The sequence below is a fragment of the Corticium candelabrum genome, chromosome 16 (genome assembly GCF_963422355.1).
Source record: "Corticium candelabrum chromosome 16, ooCorCand1.1, whole genome shotgun sequence".
Taxonomy (NCBI): domain Eukaryota; kingdom Metazoa; phylum Porifera; class Homoscleromorpha; order Homosclerophorida; family Plakinidae; genus Corticium; species Corticium candelabrum.
In genome coordinates this window covers 4,782,680-4,799,976 of record NC_085100.1, presented here as the reverse complement: position 1 = coordinate 4,799,976, position 17,297 = coordinate 4,782,680, and the positions used below count along the sequence as shown (strand labels likewise).

At 40.5% G+C, this 17,297-nt stretch overlaps 4 protein-coding genes across 5 annotated transcripts; 3 read left to right on the top strand and 1 right to left on the bottom strand.

The window, feature by feature from the left end:
* Positions 1–23: 23 nt before the first annotated feature.
* Positions 24–2,774, top strand: LOC134192344 (probable ribosome biogenesis protein RLP24). The gene is made up of 6 exons (XM_062661078.1): positions 24–146; positions 2,026–2,139; positions 2,221–2,293; positions 2,360–2,423; positions 2,485–2,570; positions 2,634–2,774. Exons 1-6 carry the CDS (start codon positions 66–68, stop codon positions 2,717–2,719), a joined length of 504 nt encoding a protein of 167 aa, XP_062517062.1. The 5' UTR covers positions 24–65; the 3' UTR covers positions 2,720–2,774.
* Positions 2,299–13,055, bottom strand: LOC134192345 (L-threonine 3-dehydrogenase-like). Its single transcript, XM_062661079.1, has 9 exons — positions 12,889–13,055; positions 11,924–12,077; positions 9,811–10,032; positions 8,347–8,479; positions 7,783–7,838; positions 7,580–7,724; positions 7,364–7,521; positions 3,407–3,587; positions 2,299–2,911 (listed from the first exon to the last, which is right to left on the bottom strand). Exons 1-8 carry the CDS (start codon positions 13,053–13,055, stop codon positions 3,555–3,557), a joined length of 1,068 nt encoding a protein of 355 aa, XP_062517063.1. The 3' UTR covers positions 2,299–2,911; positions 3,407–3,554.
* Positions 5,772–7,369, top strand: LOC134192341 (la-related protein 6-like). The gene has a single exon (XM_062661074.1). The coding sequence runs from the start codon at positions 5,836–5,838 to the stop codon at positions 7,234–7,236; it is 1,401 nt and encodes a 466-aa protein (XP_062517058.1). The 5' UTR covers positions 5,772–5,835; the 3' UTR covers positions 7,237–7,369.
* Positions 13,056–13,064: 9 nt separating the features above from the next.
* On the top strand, positions 13,065–17,291 carry LOC134192342 (rab11 family-interacting protein 2-like). Of its 2 annotated transcripts, XM_062661075.1 has the most exons (6): positions 13,065–13,135; positions 13,202–13,237; positions 13,314–13,413; positions 15,952–16,358; positions 16,515–17,090; positions 17,155–17,291. In XM_062661075.1, the coding sequence occupies exons 1-6, from the start codon at positions 13,090–13,092 to the stop codon at positions 17,247–17,249; spliced, it is 1,260 nt and encodes a 419-aa protein (XP_062517059.1). In that variant the 5' UTR covers positions 13,065–13,089; the 3' UTR covers positions 17,250–17,291. The 2 variants fall into 2 exon arrangements, with proteins under 2 accessions (XP_062517059.1, XP_062517060.1); XM_062661076.1 differs by lacking the exons at positions 13,065–13,135; positions 13,202–13,237; positions 13,314–13,413 and adding an exon at positions 13,799–15,279.
* Positions 17,292–17,297: the final 6 nt, after the last annotated feature.

The window sequence follows — 17,297 nt, the reverse complement described above, 5'->3', positions numbered from 1 at the left end:
GATAATCGCGGCTTCTTGAGTGCGCGCGCTATAGAGGTGATACATGCAGCATAAGGTGACGTAAGATGAGACTGGAGAAATGCTACTTCTGTTCTTCTACTATCTATCCGGGACACGGTATACAGTTCGTCAGGAATGACTGCAAGGTTTGTGTTGTTTGGGGTTTTGAGTCTCTAGTCTTCGTCTCCATGTGGTTGCCTAGAAGTATCGTTGCGTCTCGGCCTACATGTACAGTGCTTTGTTTGTGCCCTTGAGCGCTTGCTTATATTCATTTTGGCGTTTTGCCTGCCTACTTGCCTAACTCTCAAGGAATATTTGTGGACAAAAACATTAAATATTGACTTTAGGATATATGGGAATGTTGACTGTTGTTATGATGGTCTTGAAAAGGAAATTGAGACTGTAGATTCTAAGATTAGGAGCCGTCTCAGAGACGTAGCCGTCAGTTTGGAAGTGGTCCGGTTGAAAATTTGGAAGCATGCACACACACGCACAAGCACGCATTTGTAAAAGATAAATTTCTTCTCGTGTTTGATTTCTTCAAATGTCAGTACATACGTATACTTATATAAATGGGACATGCCATTTCATGAAGGATGAAATTTTGCGAGTGGTACGTCCTTGCCTAATTTTTGTGATTTTATACTTATCAAGAAGTCGGCTATATCTTGGTGGTACATACTGCAATCATGAGATGATTCCGCTTTGCCTGACTGTTCGATCTGCTCCTCATTGAGTCTAACCCAACTTTGGTTGACTTGATAGGTTACTAAATTTGAAGTAATTAACATAAGAAAAGTAACCTTTCTGTGAAACCTCTAGGGCGCATTACTACTAGTGCCTAAACCGGTTTAACAAGTGGTTTAAGCTAAACTGGTTTAAGAATTAACCTGTTTCCACCTGCACTAAGCCAGCTATATGTTAAACCTAAACCGCTTTCGTAAACCTACTTCGAAGTAGGTTTAGCAAAGTGGTTTAGGTTTAACTGTCACGTGACAGTAGCGCGCTTGTTTAGATGGCTTCTGACATCGCCGTTTGATGATATTGACTATTTTGCCGGGATAGGATTGCCCTAGAGATGTAAGGGTCGTTAGCTAGGGAAAGAAATCAGCAGCTACAGAGAGAGAGAGAGAGAGAGAGAGACTGTGTCCTTAGTCATCCTCATGCAAATTCCTACTAGCAGATGCTGAATCAGTAACAACCAACAGTTGCCCTGACTCAGTGACAGACCACCTCAATACTTCAAATTAATTAAGGCGTTCCTAGACGGTTTGTTTAGCACATCTTGGATGTGCAAGTTCCTAGTGGAAACAGTCGCTTTCTTGAACTGGTTTAGTTTTAAATGCATTTAAGCTAAACTAGTTTAAGGTGCAGCTAGTGGAAACACGGCCCTAGAGCCAGAAATCAGAATGAACAGGTATGCAATTAATCTGTATGTGGTCTGGTCTGATGGGCTGCTGGCACTTGATATGAGGCTGTCTACAAAGCGATTAATTAAGTAAAACTTATTTAATCAGTTATACCTTATTTCGGAAGTTCTCGGGAATGGACCATTGGTGAAAGTACAAATTATTTAATATTGAAAAGTGGTCTGAACCAGACCGGTGGCTACGTCCCTGCATCTACAATGGGATCACACAATCTGAGTGCAACTACTAGGTATAAAGTGTGCTGTTCTGACATGGATCCTGGGCGTCAGTTTAAAATTTGATAATCTCAGAGTTTACTTTTCAGTGTCCATTTACAAACACTCTGAGGTTTTGGCAAGATCTCTATTCTGAAAGTTTCACATTGATATGCTAATTAATTCAGCTGTTCAAGAGATGTGTTTACAGACAGACACATAAACACACAGACAAACGCCTCTGACAACATTACAACATCTCTCTGGAATCTCTGCTGTCCTACATTTGTTGTAACTAGCACTTTTATTAGACAAGTAGTGTTGATGACATTTAGTTTCAAGTTGGGGAGTTGTGTGTCGCTGTATCCTAATGTGTCCTATTCTTCTTATTTATCTAATAGATCTTTCGATTCTGTCGATCAAAATGTCACAAGGCATTCAAGAAGAAGAGGAATCCCAGGAAAGTTCGTTGGACTAAAGCACACAGGAAAACACACCTCAAAGAAATGAAAGCAGTAAGAGTTTGATTAGACCTGTTTCAAATTTTAGCTCTTTCTACAGAACATTCTTGCTGGGCTCTAAAATTTTCTTTTCAGGACTCTTGTCTGGAGTTTGAAATGAAAAGAAATGTACCTATAAAGTACAGCAGAGAGTTATGGACAAAGACAAGTGAGTCCACTGCTTCTATGCTTTGATTTGTCACATACATACAGTATAATAAATTGACTTTGTTAGAAAAGGCAATGACACGTATTGAAGACATTAAGACAAAAAGGCAGAATCATTTCATAAAGAATCGGTTCATGCAGTTGATCTACAAACTGTGAAACTGTTTCATAGTGACTGTTGCTGTGCATTAGCTTGAAGGAAGCAAAGCGACTGTCTAAGGAAGACGATGTCAAGGAGGTCGAGAGGAGTACTCATCTACTGGAACCACCAGTCAAAGGTCAGTCTAGTAAGAAAGGCTGTCTTTGTGAGCAAATTTCTTGGATTTGTTTGGCTGTGGTAGATCGGAAGAAAAAGATGCGAGAAGAGCCAATGGAACTTGTGGTGCCACAAACTGTATCAGCATCAGCATCTAGAGAACACAACTAACAGAGTAGTAGTGGTGCATGTAAGATGTAGTTAATTACAATGAACCATAGATTACCTTTCCACCATACCACACATCCGAGAGTCCTTCTTTCACAAGTAGGTCATGCATTAATCTACACCATCACTCGAAATGATCACGAAACGGTGATAATGACTTCGGCAGGTGTTCCTGATTCTTGCAGAATAAAATGCCTGTCACGCAGAGTGGAACATAAGCCTTATCAACATCAACATTTAGTTCAATTTCTTTATTTGTTGCATCATATTCACTACTGTATTTATTTGCTATCAAAATATAAACATAAAATTTGGCTTGTTTGTTCTTGCTATTGATTTCTAGTCTCGCGTAGCCAGACCCTTTCCACCCGGAAGTATGACGCGGCGGAAAGGGTCTGACTACGCGAGACTTATTGATCATGATGACAACAGTTGGTTGTCATGGTGGTTAAAATTTATTGTAGCTAAAATTTTATTAAATTTTAGTTAAAAGCAGCAATGCCTGTAAATTAATGACATAAAATGATCTAGAGATGAACAAGCTAATCAAGAGCATCTAGTTGTTCAACAAACGATTTAGTTACAGGCAGGTAACATGTAAATGTTTATCCTATTCCACTGCAGCTGGAGGAATAAATGGTGCTTGGGGCAATAAATATGATATTGCTCTAAAACGTCATTTGCACTTACACATCTGGAGATCATCATCTCTAGATCTTGTCTGCTGCTTCCATCAGTTGTCTGGACTTTTGTGTCACTCATTGATACCCTACCATCCATACAAAGCTATTAAGCTTTATGAACACCAGATGGTCGGTCAATGACTGATGACCGAACGTTATATTCCACTCTGCTGTGTCTGGCCATGCACCTGGAAGATATTGTAATTAGAGATTTAGCCAACAGATATGCCCTGTGTTGTGTGTGTGTGTGTGTGTGTGTGTGTGTGTGTGTGTGTGTCTGTGTGTGTCTGTGTGTGTCTGTGTCTGTGTGTCTGTGTGTCTGTGTCTGTATGTCTGTGCTGATACCAGAACCAAATATGAAATCACATACTTTACATATTCTTAATTTTCTGTAGCTTTACTTATTTCCTGAATATTTCTAAATGAATAAATATTATTCATTACCCAGATTTGTATGTAGCTGGTTTCAAGTATGTTTATAGCTGATGCATAGCCTGCTGTAGTGCTTTGTGGATGGTACATTTTACCCAAGGATAGAGATATTTTAATAAACGAGAAGTTTGTTTCCTTGTTATTCCAGAGTGATAGTTCTCTTCCTACCAGTTGATTATTGAACTTTTCTGCATGGAAAATATCAAAGAATATTGTAAACAGAATCAATGCAGATCAGTTCAAGTACTGATTTATCAAGCCTGGTAGCAGTTTCATGTGCAGTCGTGGTTAAAACTTCAAAGAGATGAAATTCGGCTATATGCAGTCACAGCAAGATGGCATTGCAAATTATGCACTACTTCTCAGGACAAATGTATTGCTAGTATTAGTACACACAGACATCTCTTGCGTCGTTTTTGTTGTGTCTTTGACTAGGACAACATGCACTTGTCTGATATCTCTAGTAACAATGTAGATGAGGCTTCCCAGTGTAACTAGAGACCAGGAACAAGAATTACTGTGTGGGGCTGTTGGAAATGCTGTCTTTAATTTTCAAAGTCAAACCACATACTAGTCGTAGTACAGCCTTGGGTCTGACCATCATTGACCAGAGCAGAGAGTGCTGAATAGCAGTGACTAAAATTGTGAGTGCTGACAGTTTCTGTTTCCTCAATAGGATCACCTCATGTGAGTCGGAAATTTCCTATTGGAAAGGTATTGGTGGCAACGTCAACTGTGTCTGCTTGTATGCCTGTTTGCTCACTCACATATTTCGACCTTGTCTCACGCATGTCCGCACCAGACAGTTTGACCAGCAGGGAATTTCTTTAAATTCTGGGGGAGGTTCCAGCGGCTTTTCTCAATTTCTCTTCAGTTTACTATGCTTTCTACAGTACATGATACAATTACTCAATATTACGATAAGTGGTACAGTATGTCTTGTGATGCACTTTTTATTGTTTGGTTTCTGGCATCTGGTAACAGGCGTGCCCAAACAGTACAAATTAATTATTAACAATTTTATGTAAATGTAATTATTATTGTTGTATTGCATTAACTTTCTGAAAGTTGACACTACTATCATAGGCATAGGAACCGGGACACTGGGGGCACGTGCCCTCTCAACTTTTCCAGTGTCAAGCGACCTGCTAATACATAAGGATGACAGACGTACAAACTAATAATACTGACATGACATACAGTATTATTGCACTAATACTATAGTGTTAATGTTGGTTTCCTGTTTTTGCTGTGTAGCATGCGTAGATATGATTAATTAACAATACATCTAGCCTTATTGTGCAGAGCAGTGTTAGGCCAATGTGTGCCCCCTCAACCAAATCGAGGTACCTACCTACGTCTATGCATATGTGATGCTGACACTTGTGCTCGATTTCAGACCACACCAGCAATGGAGGTGGATGACTATGCTAATAAAAAAAGTATAATGGTTTAAAATATCTATATATATTATTATTATTATTATTTAGCATTATGTATCTTTTGTATTGTTAGAGCAGCTAAGCTGCTCTACATCCATAATACGAGCTAGTGTACTGTCTGCTTACAAGACAAAAAGAAGAAACTAAAAAGATATATATATATATATATATATATATATATATATATATATATATATATATATATATATAGCTCTGAGTAGGTGTCAGACATTGTACTGTACACAATGCAATCAAGTCTCCGGTTCAATCCAGCTTTTTCCGATCTGTTTATTTCCACCTCACTCTCCAGATTGCTCTGGCTCTCTCCAACTCTTTCCAGCTTTCTCCATCTCTCACACTGCCTACTCCTACTCCTCAAACACCACACACACACACACATACACACACACACACACACACACACGCTAAACGCACGTGAATTACACGAGGAGGAGGAGCTTTTGCCGGAATTGCTCCAGCGCAAGACACACACAACTTCCATATTTGATATCAATGAACCAAGAACGTTTCTCCTGTGCTACATGCTCAAACTAACGTGGCAATGGAAGTCGTCATCTTACCACCAACACCTACTACAGAAGACCAATCTTGTAACAGTATCTTTAACGGGCTAGAGAGCAGCCACGATGACGAATCGAGAGAGGAGATACGTTCCATTGCATCACCAGAACTGGCCGATTCTCACACATACAGCTCGCGGGACGATTCGGATAGCGACGAGTACCACGACACAAAAGAGACGCTGGACAGCGAAGAAGAAGTGGTAGGCGGTGAATTACGTCAACGTACACGTGGACCGGACGATGTCGTGGTTGACACAGAGTTGTTGCAGAAGATAGTGCAACAGGTCGAGTTCTATTTTAGCGACGAAAACATTACCAAGGATAAGTTTCTTCTAAAGCACATATGGAGAAACAAGCAGGGGTTTGTAAGTATCAAATTGATTACAAGCTTCAAGAAAGTCAAGTGTTTGACGAAAGATTGGCAAGTCGTCGCTCGTGCTATTTCAGAGTCTTCCAGTCAGTTGGAAGTAAACGAGACGGGCACCAAAGTTCGTCGAAAATCACCAATACCAAAACCAGACAAGACATCAGCGCACCGTAGCGTTGTGATAACCAATTTTGATCATAATGATCCTAGTCTCGATGAAGTGAAGGGAATGATGTCTCGTTTTGGAGAAGTAGTGCTGGTTCGCTTTCTCCGTCCAGGTACAACTCTTCCTCAGGATGTGAAGGAGCATCAGTCTTCACACTGTGAATTTGGCGTTTCAGTTTGCGTGGTTGTTGAATTCAAACACGCAGGTGAAGCAGAGAAAGCCTCCAGTGAATATGCAAAGAGTGCAAACTGGAGGACTGGGGTAAGAGTGAATTTGCTAGCAAAAGATGAAGGAAAAGGTGGTCAGAACAAAACAAATGATGGTTCTCCTATTGAAAGAAGAAAACGAAATTCAAAAAAGAAAGGCAACCGTTTGGAGGAACTCATTGCAGAGGATGGCCACAGCACTTGCAGTTCATCAGATGCCGAAGGTCTCCCTATTCCATTCGCAAGCAAGAGGAGCTCCAAAAGCCCCAGAGGGACACCAGACAGCACATCATACTTGAGCACAAGTCCGACAAAATCAATCAGAAGTGGGAACAGGAGTCATTCCCCTAGTCCTGAGATATATCGAAAGGTCAGCCCACATTCCAGTCCTCGACCTATAAGGGGAAATGTTTCTTCTAATGTTCATCATGAACATCATTCTGTATCTCCACGTGCTAGCCCTCTACTGGGAAGACGCACTCCTGATGCAACATCAGCCTCAACCAGTCCAAGGATAAGTGGAAAACTTGGCAGCAGTAGTCCTGATTGGCGGGTCATTCGAAGTCCAACTGGTCCAGATGGTACACAGGGATTTTCTAAACGTAAACAGAAAGATCTGCAGTTGTCACGAGTGCCCTAATATAGTTCTTGTTGTATGGCACTCCATGTGTTTATAGCTGGATAGTGGTCTATTAGCTTACTACAGACTGATCTAGTGGCAGAATTATAGTATAAATACATATCTTGTATTATGGCACTACACTGACTCTCAAGTATTGCTGTGATTGTGCAGCCTTGATTGCTTCTGGTAACTCTCTGAGGGAAAAAGATGGGCTGATCAGCATTCCATATGGGTACTTGGAAACAGTTTCTGAAATGAACTTGACAGCAGAGTGTAGATGCTCTGCCGAGTAGTTATGGATACCTACGTGGTTCATCACATAGTTAACACATCGCATTGTATGGTGTAGTGTGAGAGCAACCTTTGATAGTCAGGCACTTCTTAATGATCTGTTCCGCTGTGATTGGTAGTTGTGAATCAGGATGGACCAAACCAACCAGCAGATACGTTCCTCCTGGTCGAAGTGCCCTTACACCATCTGGAATAGCACTGATTACACCGCAGACCTGGACAAATGAATACTGTGTACAGGAAGTATGCAAACTAAACCATCAGTCACACAACCTCAATTACAGCATCAAAGGACTGTCCAGCTATAATGTGTTCAAATTCAGTGGAGCCTGTCAAGAAGATAGTCACATGTTATATATAATGTAAAATTATTTCACATACATCAATTAGTAACTGAGAATTGATAGACCTTGAACAATCACAGGACATCCAAACAAACACATTTCTAACCAACACTAACCACAAGATTGTCATACTATGTCTGTGTTGTCTTATCCATTGTTGGCAAAGTTGAATAGTTCTTTGAACAGGCATAATATATATACTTACGAGGTAAAGCTAATTGAAAAGATTTCTTCAGGAAACTTAATTTAGACAACCCAGATGAGTGTCTTAAGCAACACATATGACACCTCCTACCACTAAGCGACATCCTCCATGAAGAAATGTCAAGCCTACATCATCTATACTCTCAAGCAAAGGCAATAGCAATCAATCAATATATGTCGCGTCTGAGAGCACTAACAAAAAATGCCTCAGTATTAATTTCAAAATACTTTAGACATACCTTAAATGATAAATACGTATGCATGTAAATAAACGTTTACATAGACTTACCTGTTGTTAGTGGAGTCCCTCCAAACAGCAATGATAGCTTTAGCCTTTCTTCATTGAAGTCAGTACAGTACACACTCTGATAACCTCTCTCTTTCAGTAAAGCACAGGAATATAAGCCAAGCATACCTGCTCCCTATGACAAACCATTCACAGCTACATACATGTTGCTTATTGAATCAAGGTGCTTTTGAATTAGTGGAGTTGCAATAAAATGCAAATAGCGTGCAATTGCCAAAGGTAGCCAAGACAATGCATATGTCATTTTCATAAAACAAACACAATTGTGTCAACAGTGTAACTCTCCTAAACTTCATCCCACAAAGATAAATAGTAACATGAAATTAGCCTTTAATATTTGATAGCTCCTTGCACTAAAGAAAATGCTTAATCTTTTGTTGACAATAAAGTACTATGTATATTACAATGGAAGTTTGAAGCTATAGCCTTGTTTGTAATATCAATACAAAATACACAAAATTCTGTTCATCTAGTATGTATAAAGCTCAAATTGTCTGTCTGTGTGTGTGTTCGCGATACATAGCCACGTCTCTTGTCCATTCACAACCGAAATCGGCAAGCACACTCGACAAGCAAAGGGGAAGGTTTGCGTAAGAAATTAAAAAATTATGCACCAGGTCCCCTCTCAAGGGGTCGACCCCAGCGTAAAATTTCTCGATGACGCAAACGCTACACATTCCAGCTAATTCGAACACACGCCCACACCAGTCCTGTATAGACCGTACACGTTGTCGTCCTTCGCAAAGCTTCGAGCAATCGAATATCTCTTGCTGACGAACCTACTCTTCTATCGCTTTCGTTTCTCTCCAAATTCTGATTGCATTTCCACCAAATCCAACCTACACGTTTTCTGCAGCAAGCACTACACGGAACCTCGCAACAAAGATTACACGTGATGTGTCCACCACACGCTCAGACTGCGTCTTCCCTCAGAACGCTACAGTATGGATATCTTGCCCGTACGAAGGACGGGGCATGGATCTAGTACTGTATATTTCAATCAAACGCAAAAGTACAATTTTACACCATACAACAAAAACATTAGTACCTTATTTGCTTAATTATTACGCCCCAACTTTGGCAAAGGCTATAAGATTTCACATCAATTAGTCCTTCAACTAGTGCTAATTGGCACTTTCCAAATCTGACTAAGCTGACTCTGAGTTCAAAAGTTTTAAATAATGACTCAGATACTAGTATACAAACTAGATTAGGCTTCTATGTATATACATAATGATGGTTGTTTAGTAGTTAGTAAAGCAACATGCTGTTTAAGTTAATTGAGTAATCACTTCCACCAATTAATTAACCCCTTTCATTAAGTGTCAGGCTGTGGGAAAGCCCCATACTTCACCTTTGGTGCTGTCGAACCATGGGGTGGGCATTTATTTTGCTGATTTACACACTACTGAGAGAGCAAAAGTGTAAAGTAAAACAACGTTATACCTGGATCAGAACTGACCTTGGCACCTTGCAGTTCTTTCCTGCACAACTAGGTAACTGTGACACAGCATTCACAACTGTTGCCACTGCACAATTAATAGGAGCAGCAATAGAATCCGGTATGTGGCCAGGAATTTGCACACAGAATGTTCCTTGGTGAAGCACAATGTGAGAAGCATAGCATCCACTCCATCCTTGCATGTTGGTCATAGCAGAGTGACCATACTAAGAAAAATAGCCCAAATCACATGTAAACACAAACAAATAATAAACTAAATTGAACACAGTATAGTAGACACTCTAAACATGTACGTGTACAAATAATATGCTAACAACTAATAGCTTGATAGTATGACTTACATTCTCCAGTTGCAATTAAGTATGTTTGAAAAACAGACAAAATTATAAAAACTAAACGAAGAAACACATGCTAATGGTGTAAAAGGCACTTCTTACCTACAGTAACCCTCGATTATCTGGACTTCTCTGGAGACGTGGAAGTCCGGATAATCGAGTGTCCAGATAATCAAAAGTTGATTGGGGCAAGCCTTGGCGAGACCCTTCCTAAGTGTACTGTACTGTGTTGAGATGAGTGTTTGTGTACGTACGACCGACCAACCAGAAATGACGTTGATTTTGAGCCAATCACAGACATGATGGTTTGTGATGTACGTCACAATGCTGGTGTAAATGTAATAGCTGTACCACTCTCCAGGTTGCTGCATGCCATTCCCACTGCACTAATAAGAGAAAGTGCAAACAGGCTTGAGCTTCTCTAGATGGCTTGACGACTGCAGCCAAAATGCAAATATGTGCAAGTTCTCCGTGATAACAAATCACCGAGTTTCATGTCTGTTCTCACTGAAGCTCACCCCCACAATGCTTCCATTTTAACTAGTAATGTCAACTGATTTCCCTACACCATACATACACAAGACCACACTCTGTTTCCACACTTATTGCTGTAGATCATGTCACCAGAAGAGTCATCAACAGCTACCTATGTATTGGATATAACAAATTCATACTCAACCTAGAGTGGCGAGAAAAATTCTGAACATATTGATGTCTGTTTCTTTGATGTTCTAAGATGTGAATGCAAAAGGTTGAGAGACACAGAAATTGTCCGCATAATCAAAAGTCCGGATAATCTAGGTCCCGATAATCGAGGCTGTACTGTATGCCACTCAAGTGAAGCACAGTAGTAATTAGGCCATCATCTATATCCTAAGTCAAGTAAAGAACATTATTGCCTTCTGGGAAACAAAAATATTATACTCTGAGCTCAAGAAGTCAATTTGGATAATAGCCAATTGCTGCTCATATGTACTCTCGACAAAGAAAACAAAACAAGATTAATCAGTAATGGTTTCTGCAAATTTTCACATGTAGCAAAAGACAAACTACCAATGATATTATAATACTATTGCTATTTTGTACATATATAATTAATTACAGCCTATCTTATGATCAGTAAGCATAAGCCTGGCATGATGTTTGCCTATAAACTCAGAACTGTAATGTAGGCTAGCTGTCCAACATATATATATATATATATATATATATATATATATATATATATATATATATATATATATATATTACATATGTGAATGTTCCCCACCCCAACATCCCCAACAACAACTCAAGTATGCATGTCCCAAATACGTACATCCTCTATCTCTAAATTCAAACGTTGTAAAACCAATCTAGCATTATATGACTACAATTTCACAGATAACTGTTGTAATAAGTTATTTAAAGACTTTGAAAACGTCATGTGACTCATTGCAGAAATTCTCAAAGCTATAGAGCATATGATCTTGAGACTGTATGGTGTCCAGAGACCGAGAGTTTCCACACACACACACACACACACACACACACACACACACACACACACACACACACACACACACACACACACACACACACACACACACACACACACACACACACACACACACACACACACACCACACACGCACACACACATGCATGCATGCACGCACAAACACATGCACACACACACACATATCTGTCATACTTAATTTACATCAATGATACATGATAAACATGCACTCGTGTGTAATCTAGTTCAAAGTGGTCCGTATACCTTGAAAAGTTTTCTACATTTCTGCTCCAAGCCTCGTGAACATCTGTCACATTCCTTACAACAATCAATAACACTGAAAGTGATGCAATCTCCTGGCTTTAATCCATCTCTCCTGCTATGTACAACTTCAACTACAGCTTCATGCCCCAACACACTGCATAAGAAACAACACATGTCACTATACCTAGACACGATTCAGCACTCGTCATGCACACGAACGAATACAGTTATTGCTGCATAGATAAATCGACAACTGCAATAATGGCTGAATCATTGCTAATAACCGTCCGTTATTATTTATTTATAGAAAAGGCATACCTGTGTGTGAAACAAATTATGGGATTTCATGCAGCTTTAGATATCACACAATTCAAATTTAGCACATTAATTAATTTTTCTTCAATTAGTGATATATGTAGGCTTGCCATGACTGCTTGAATAGTGAAGTCCTCAAATCACACAATTTTGATCCAGCATAGTTTCTAGTAAGTTCTATCAAAGACTCGTGTGATTAATAATATTTATTAGTACAAAACAGCTCCTCCCATCAAGCACAACACAAAACTACTCTAGCTGTTACAACCTCATAAGGATATATAAAATGCTGTTGCAACAAATAACTATCTTCACACTTCTCTAGTTAATTTCTTCCTTATTAAATTAGATCCCGCATAGTATGATTAATTAACTTAAACTTACATCACGTGACTTACAGACTCAATTAGCATTTTGAGCAGCTTTGCAAAACATTGTAATTTTTCATTTTCAGATATTACCGGTACAGTACACCACTGCACACCTTTCTAGTTAGCACAACTCAGCTCTAAACTAAACCCTGCTGTAACAGATATACACACATTGTACTAAAGTCGCACTCTAATTTCCTAGACATGAATTTCTACGTCAGCCCACATTCATTGATAATTAGCACGCTGTAATTTTAAGAAATGTAACGTCACCATGACCTTGGAGTCGCCGTCCATCGTTTTCCTGCTATTGTGTGTAAATCCGATCCACATATTGTAGCTAGTTTAATCTTAGCAAGCACCTCTCCTTCGTGGATAGGCGGTAACTCCTTATCTTCCACTTGCAACGGCGAATTGCAATCGTGAAAAACAACACGATACGACATTTTTATCCGGGACGTTAGGACGGGTAGTCATGAAATGGCGAACTCAGACACAGTGACTGCAGAGGAAGTCTCCGTCGTTGGTGAGAGTTCATCTTGGTGCAACCAGCGTCGCTTACCAACGCGTGTTTTCTGTTCCCACATTTTAGTCGTGTCTGCACGAAACTTGAAGCCAAAGAAAAAAGGTTTTTAAAGATGTGTTTTATGCATTTTAGTACGAGGTAAGCAATGCATAACAACGTGCTATGATGCCACTTGTAGGGCCCTGTCAGGCATCAGTCGTATTCTCCATTGGGAAGCAGAAGTTTCGAACAACAACCATCTACAGCGACAATCCTGCGTGGAATGAAGAGTCTACCTTGTAAGAACTCTATAGAAATTGTGTTGTTTCAGAAATGCGTAAGTGAAACGAACACCACGTGTACCGTCACTAAGTGGCGATGGTAGACTACAACAACAAGAACGTAAGGGAAGTAGGTTCGTCACAACACAAAGAAGCTTGACCGGTGTTGGTAGCCTACGGCTTTATTCATACCGTTTCTGTTCTTTATATCAGAAAGGAAATTACTTTAATTAATTGTTTTGGGGTAGTGTGACAGGTCTTAGCGTGTAGGTATCTGTATCTACTGTAGATGTCAAACTGGGCGATCTACCTTGTAGTTGCTAATTTTAACGACACTTTTATTTAGAATAAAACTGCAGTCAAACTCAGTTATCATGTCACAAACCACTGACTAAAAGTGCAGATAGTGTGACAGCCCTGTAAGTTCCATTTTTGCTCCATTAGTCATTGACAATTAGAGAAAAATTTGTGTCCAACAAAAGTTCATCTGCCAGCTGTAGTATCTGTATGTAGTAGAATTATGGATATCTGGGTTGTGTTGTTTATTGTTATCAAATATATTAGCCACATGGCGGACTGCTGTTGGTCTCGGTTATCTCACTGGTGCAGGGATGGGATACGAACCCATGCTATCAGAATTTGATTAGTCACAGGAGCGGTGGCAGCACTACGTCGAGCGGATGGAACACTATTTCGAAGTGAACAAGGTCAATAAAGCAGAGCGTCAATGCGCCATATTTCTGAGCAGTGTTGGCACGAAAACGTATACACTCCTAATGCAACTTGGTGCAAAGAGTTGTGCAACATGCTATCAGCACACTTCAATCCAAAACCGTTAGTGATTGTGGAACGCTTTAAGTTCCACAGTTGTGTGCGCCAATCAGGTGAGTTGGTGAGCACATTCGTAGCAGAAGTTCGCCGTCTCACAGAACACTGTGCGTTTGGGGACACCCTGCCGATATGCTTCGCGATTGTTTGGTGGTGGGAGTACAGGAGCCACATATCCAACAACTATTGTTAGCGGATGGAGATTTGCATTGGCCCAAAGCACTTGAAGTACCTCAAGCCATGGTACTGGCAGCAAAGAATGCAGAGGAGTTAACTCCCAGGGCACCGTCTTCAACGGTTCTAGCGCCAGAAACAACTACTGCATCTGTTCACTTGGCCAGAGACAGAGAATCTACCCCGTCTACTTGCTACAGGTGTGGATAGAAAGGCCACAGACCATCAGTTTGTCGCTTTAGGTCGGCTACTTGCAACAATTGCAAAAAAACAGGGGCATGTACAGAGAGCATGTAATGCTAAAAGAAACAAAGGAAAGCCAAAGCCACACCAGAACACCAGGCAGCTGTAGTCAACGAGGAATGTGAGTCATCAGAAGAGGAGACACTGGAATTACACTACCTCAGCCAGGAAGAAGGGGTAGTGAATAGTTTAGCATCTAACCGGAAATACCAGTATGTGTGGAAGGTAAATCATTGGACATGGAGATTGATACGGGAGCTTCTGTCTCCCTTATTAGTGAGGCCACATACAAAAGCCTATGGAAGAAACAACGACCTGCCCTTTGAACAATATCTACGACACTGAGAACTTATACATGCGAGAAGATTCGAGTTGTGGGCAAGATTATAGTGCATGCAAGCACGAAGCAATGTAGAAGAGGAATGAATCTTCCTATATTTGTGGTTGGTGGAATTGGCCCAAGTCATAAAGGCGGATGGTAGTGTACTATGCATTTGCGGTGATTACAAACTACTGTAACTGTCAACCCAGTAGCAAAGGCTGATGTTTACCCTCTACCACGCATAAATGATCTGCTGGCAAGGTTAGCTGGAGCCCAAGTATTTCAAACCTTGATATGTCACCTACCAACAGGCATAGGTGTGTGTGTGTGTGTGTATGTGTGTGTCGTGTGTGTGTGTGTGTGTCGTGTGTGTGTGTGTGTGTGTCGTGTGTGTGTGTGTGTGTGTGTGTGTGTGTGTGTGTCATGTGTGTCATGTGTGTGTGTGTGTCATGTGTGTGTGTGTGTGTGTGTGTGTGTGTGTGTCATGTGTGTGTGTGTGTTGTGTGTGTGTGTGTGTGTGTGTGTGTGTGTGTGTCATGTAAGTGTTTATCGAAGAATAAAGTAATTTGTCTGTCTGTCTGTGTGTCTTTGTGTGATCACCATGTCTGCTCTACTGCTAAATCATAAGATCTAGGACATGTTTCTGTGGGTTTGAGATTGTGTTTTAGGGGATTGTAATTGGTAGATTTGTGCAAAATGGCTTAGTTCTCAAGTTATAGCAGTTTTCTTGCCTTGAAGCCTGCTACAAGTGATTCCAGATATTCTAAACTAATATCCCAAATGTAGGAGCGTGTGCATATGTGCAACAAGGGTTGCACCCACTGGTGTTTTCGTTTCCACAGCTCGGGATAGTCAAAAAATATGGTGAATCGTGACATTAAATTATAACAGCTAATTGACAGTTCTTATTACCCCATTCTTGTGATCTTAAAATATATCACTGCACAGGTACTACTGCTTACCGTATTGTCATTCCTATTTCTTTACAGTGAAATTAAGGGTACTGATCCACTGAAGCTCAAGGTACGTGATCGTGATGAGGTGATTGGCCAGGTAATTGTTCCACTCTCCCAGATCCCAGGACCGGATGGTCGTTGTGAACGATGGGCACCATTATCAGCACCACACCGATCTTCTTTCACTGCACAGGGAGAACTAAGTTTTGAATCGTGGGTCAGTAAAGGAAAGCCATTTATAAACAGTCAGCTAAATACTTCTCGATTGAGTGAGTCACCTTCGCCAATGAAACCTGCAGTAAGGCAGCAAGGCCAGTCTTCAACATCAAGTGGCATATCAGAGTCTGTATTTGAGAAGACCTCCCTTTCTAGCCATCTTGCAACATCACGACGTTTATCTCAAACTGTATCACGCTCCACAGGAGATTTGACTGGAGAAGGTATTACCTCTATACATGTACATGCATGCACTGGTGTGTGTGTGTGTGTGTGTGTGTGTGTGTGTGTGTGTGTGTGTGTGTGTGTGTGTGTGTGTGTGTGTGTGTGTGTGTGTGTGTGTGTGTGTGTGTGTGAGTGCTCTATTGTGGTTCATACAGGTGGTTCGGTGAAAGGCCACAAAAAGAATGCATCAGTATCATCCTTGAATGATGTTAGACATGATGATACATCTAAATCTCAGTCTGATACACATGAATCTTCAGTCCCTCAATCTGCTGTGAACAATAAACAGCCAGAGGTAACTGGTATATCTCCACGATCTGGCCCTATTTCAGGTGGAACTCGGCTCACACTCAGAGGCTCTAACCTTGGACGGGACTCTGATGATGTGATAGGATTGACAGTATGTGGAATTGACTGTTTATCTTCAATGGAGTACTCATCCCCAGCCAAACTCATTTGTACAACATTTCCAGCTAGTAAATCAGTCAGCGGACCAGTTGTTGTTGAAACACAAAGTGGAGGCAGAGGAAAGTCTACAGTAACATTCACTTATAAACAGCACGACTATGACATGGATGAGGTGCCACAAGATTCAACGGTTATATCTCATCCACGCTTACTTGAAAGACCCGGATCAAACAAAAAGAGCGCATCGAGTAAGAGAGACAAAGCAGCAACAAGGGAAGCCGAACTAGAAGAAAGAATTCAACACCTGGAATGTCATGTCAAAGGTGTAGTGCCAAGATGTTGTTAAACTCTTAACTACCATAAAATGATGAGTTTTTATTGTGTTAGATCTCGAAGAAGAAAACATTGAGCTGAAGGCATACGTTGACAATATACTGAAGAAGGTTATGGAGAAGAGTCCTGAAATATTGATGCATACCTGATTCTACAGAATGCAGCAGAAACTTGCAGATGCACTGCATGTAGTGCTG

What these genes read in the sequence shown, in the direction of transcription:
- LOC134192344 (XM_062661078.1), top strand. Translation starts at nt 66, where the DNA reads ATGAGACTGGAGAAATGCTACTTCTGTTCTTCTACTATCTATCCGGGA. An exon ending in ACCTCAAAGAAATGAAAGCA is followed by an intron (nt 2,140 to 2,220) that starts GTAAGAGTTTGA and finishes TTTTCTTTTCAG; the next exon opens with GACTCTTGTCTGGAGTTTGA. An exon ending in AGAGTTATGGACAAAGACAA is followed by an intron (nt 2,294 to 2,359) that starts GTGAGTCCACTG and finishes TGACTTTGTTAG; the next exon opens with AAAAGGCAATGACACGTATT.
- LOC134192341 (XM_062661074.1), top strand. Translation starts at nt 5,836, where the DNA reads ATGGAAGTCGTCATCTTACCACCAACACCTACTACAGAAGACCAATCT.
- LOC134192345 (XM_062661079.1), bottom strand. Translation starts at nt 13,055, where the DNA reads ATGTCGTATCGTGTTGTTTTTCACGATTGCAATTCGCCGTTGCAAGTG. An exon ending in CAAGGTCAGTTCTGATCCAG is followed by an intron (nt 8,480 to 9,810) that starts GTATAACGTTGT and finishes GGTTTGTCATAG; the next exon opens with GGAGCAGGTATGCTTGGCTT. An exon ending in GAAGTGCCTGACTATCAAAG is followed by an intron (nt 7,522 to 7,579) that starts GTTGCTCTCACA and finishes TGAACCACGTAG; the next exon opens with GTATCCATAACTACTCGGCA.
- LOC134192342 (XM_062661075.1), top strand. Translation starts at nt 13,090, where the DNA reads ATGGCGAACTCAGACACAGTGACTGCAGAGGAAGTCTCCGTCGTTG. An exon ending in AGGAGATTTGACTGGAGAAG is followed by an intron (nt 16,359 to 16,514) that starts GTATTACCTCTA and finishes TGGTTCATACAG; the next exon opens with GTGGTTCGGTGAAAGGCCAC. An exon ending in CCTGGAATGTCATGTCAAAG is followed by an intron (nt 17,091 to 17,154) that starts GTGTAGTGCCAA and finishes TTATTGTGTTAG; the next exon opens with ATCTCGAAGAAGAAAACATT.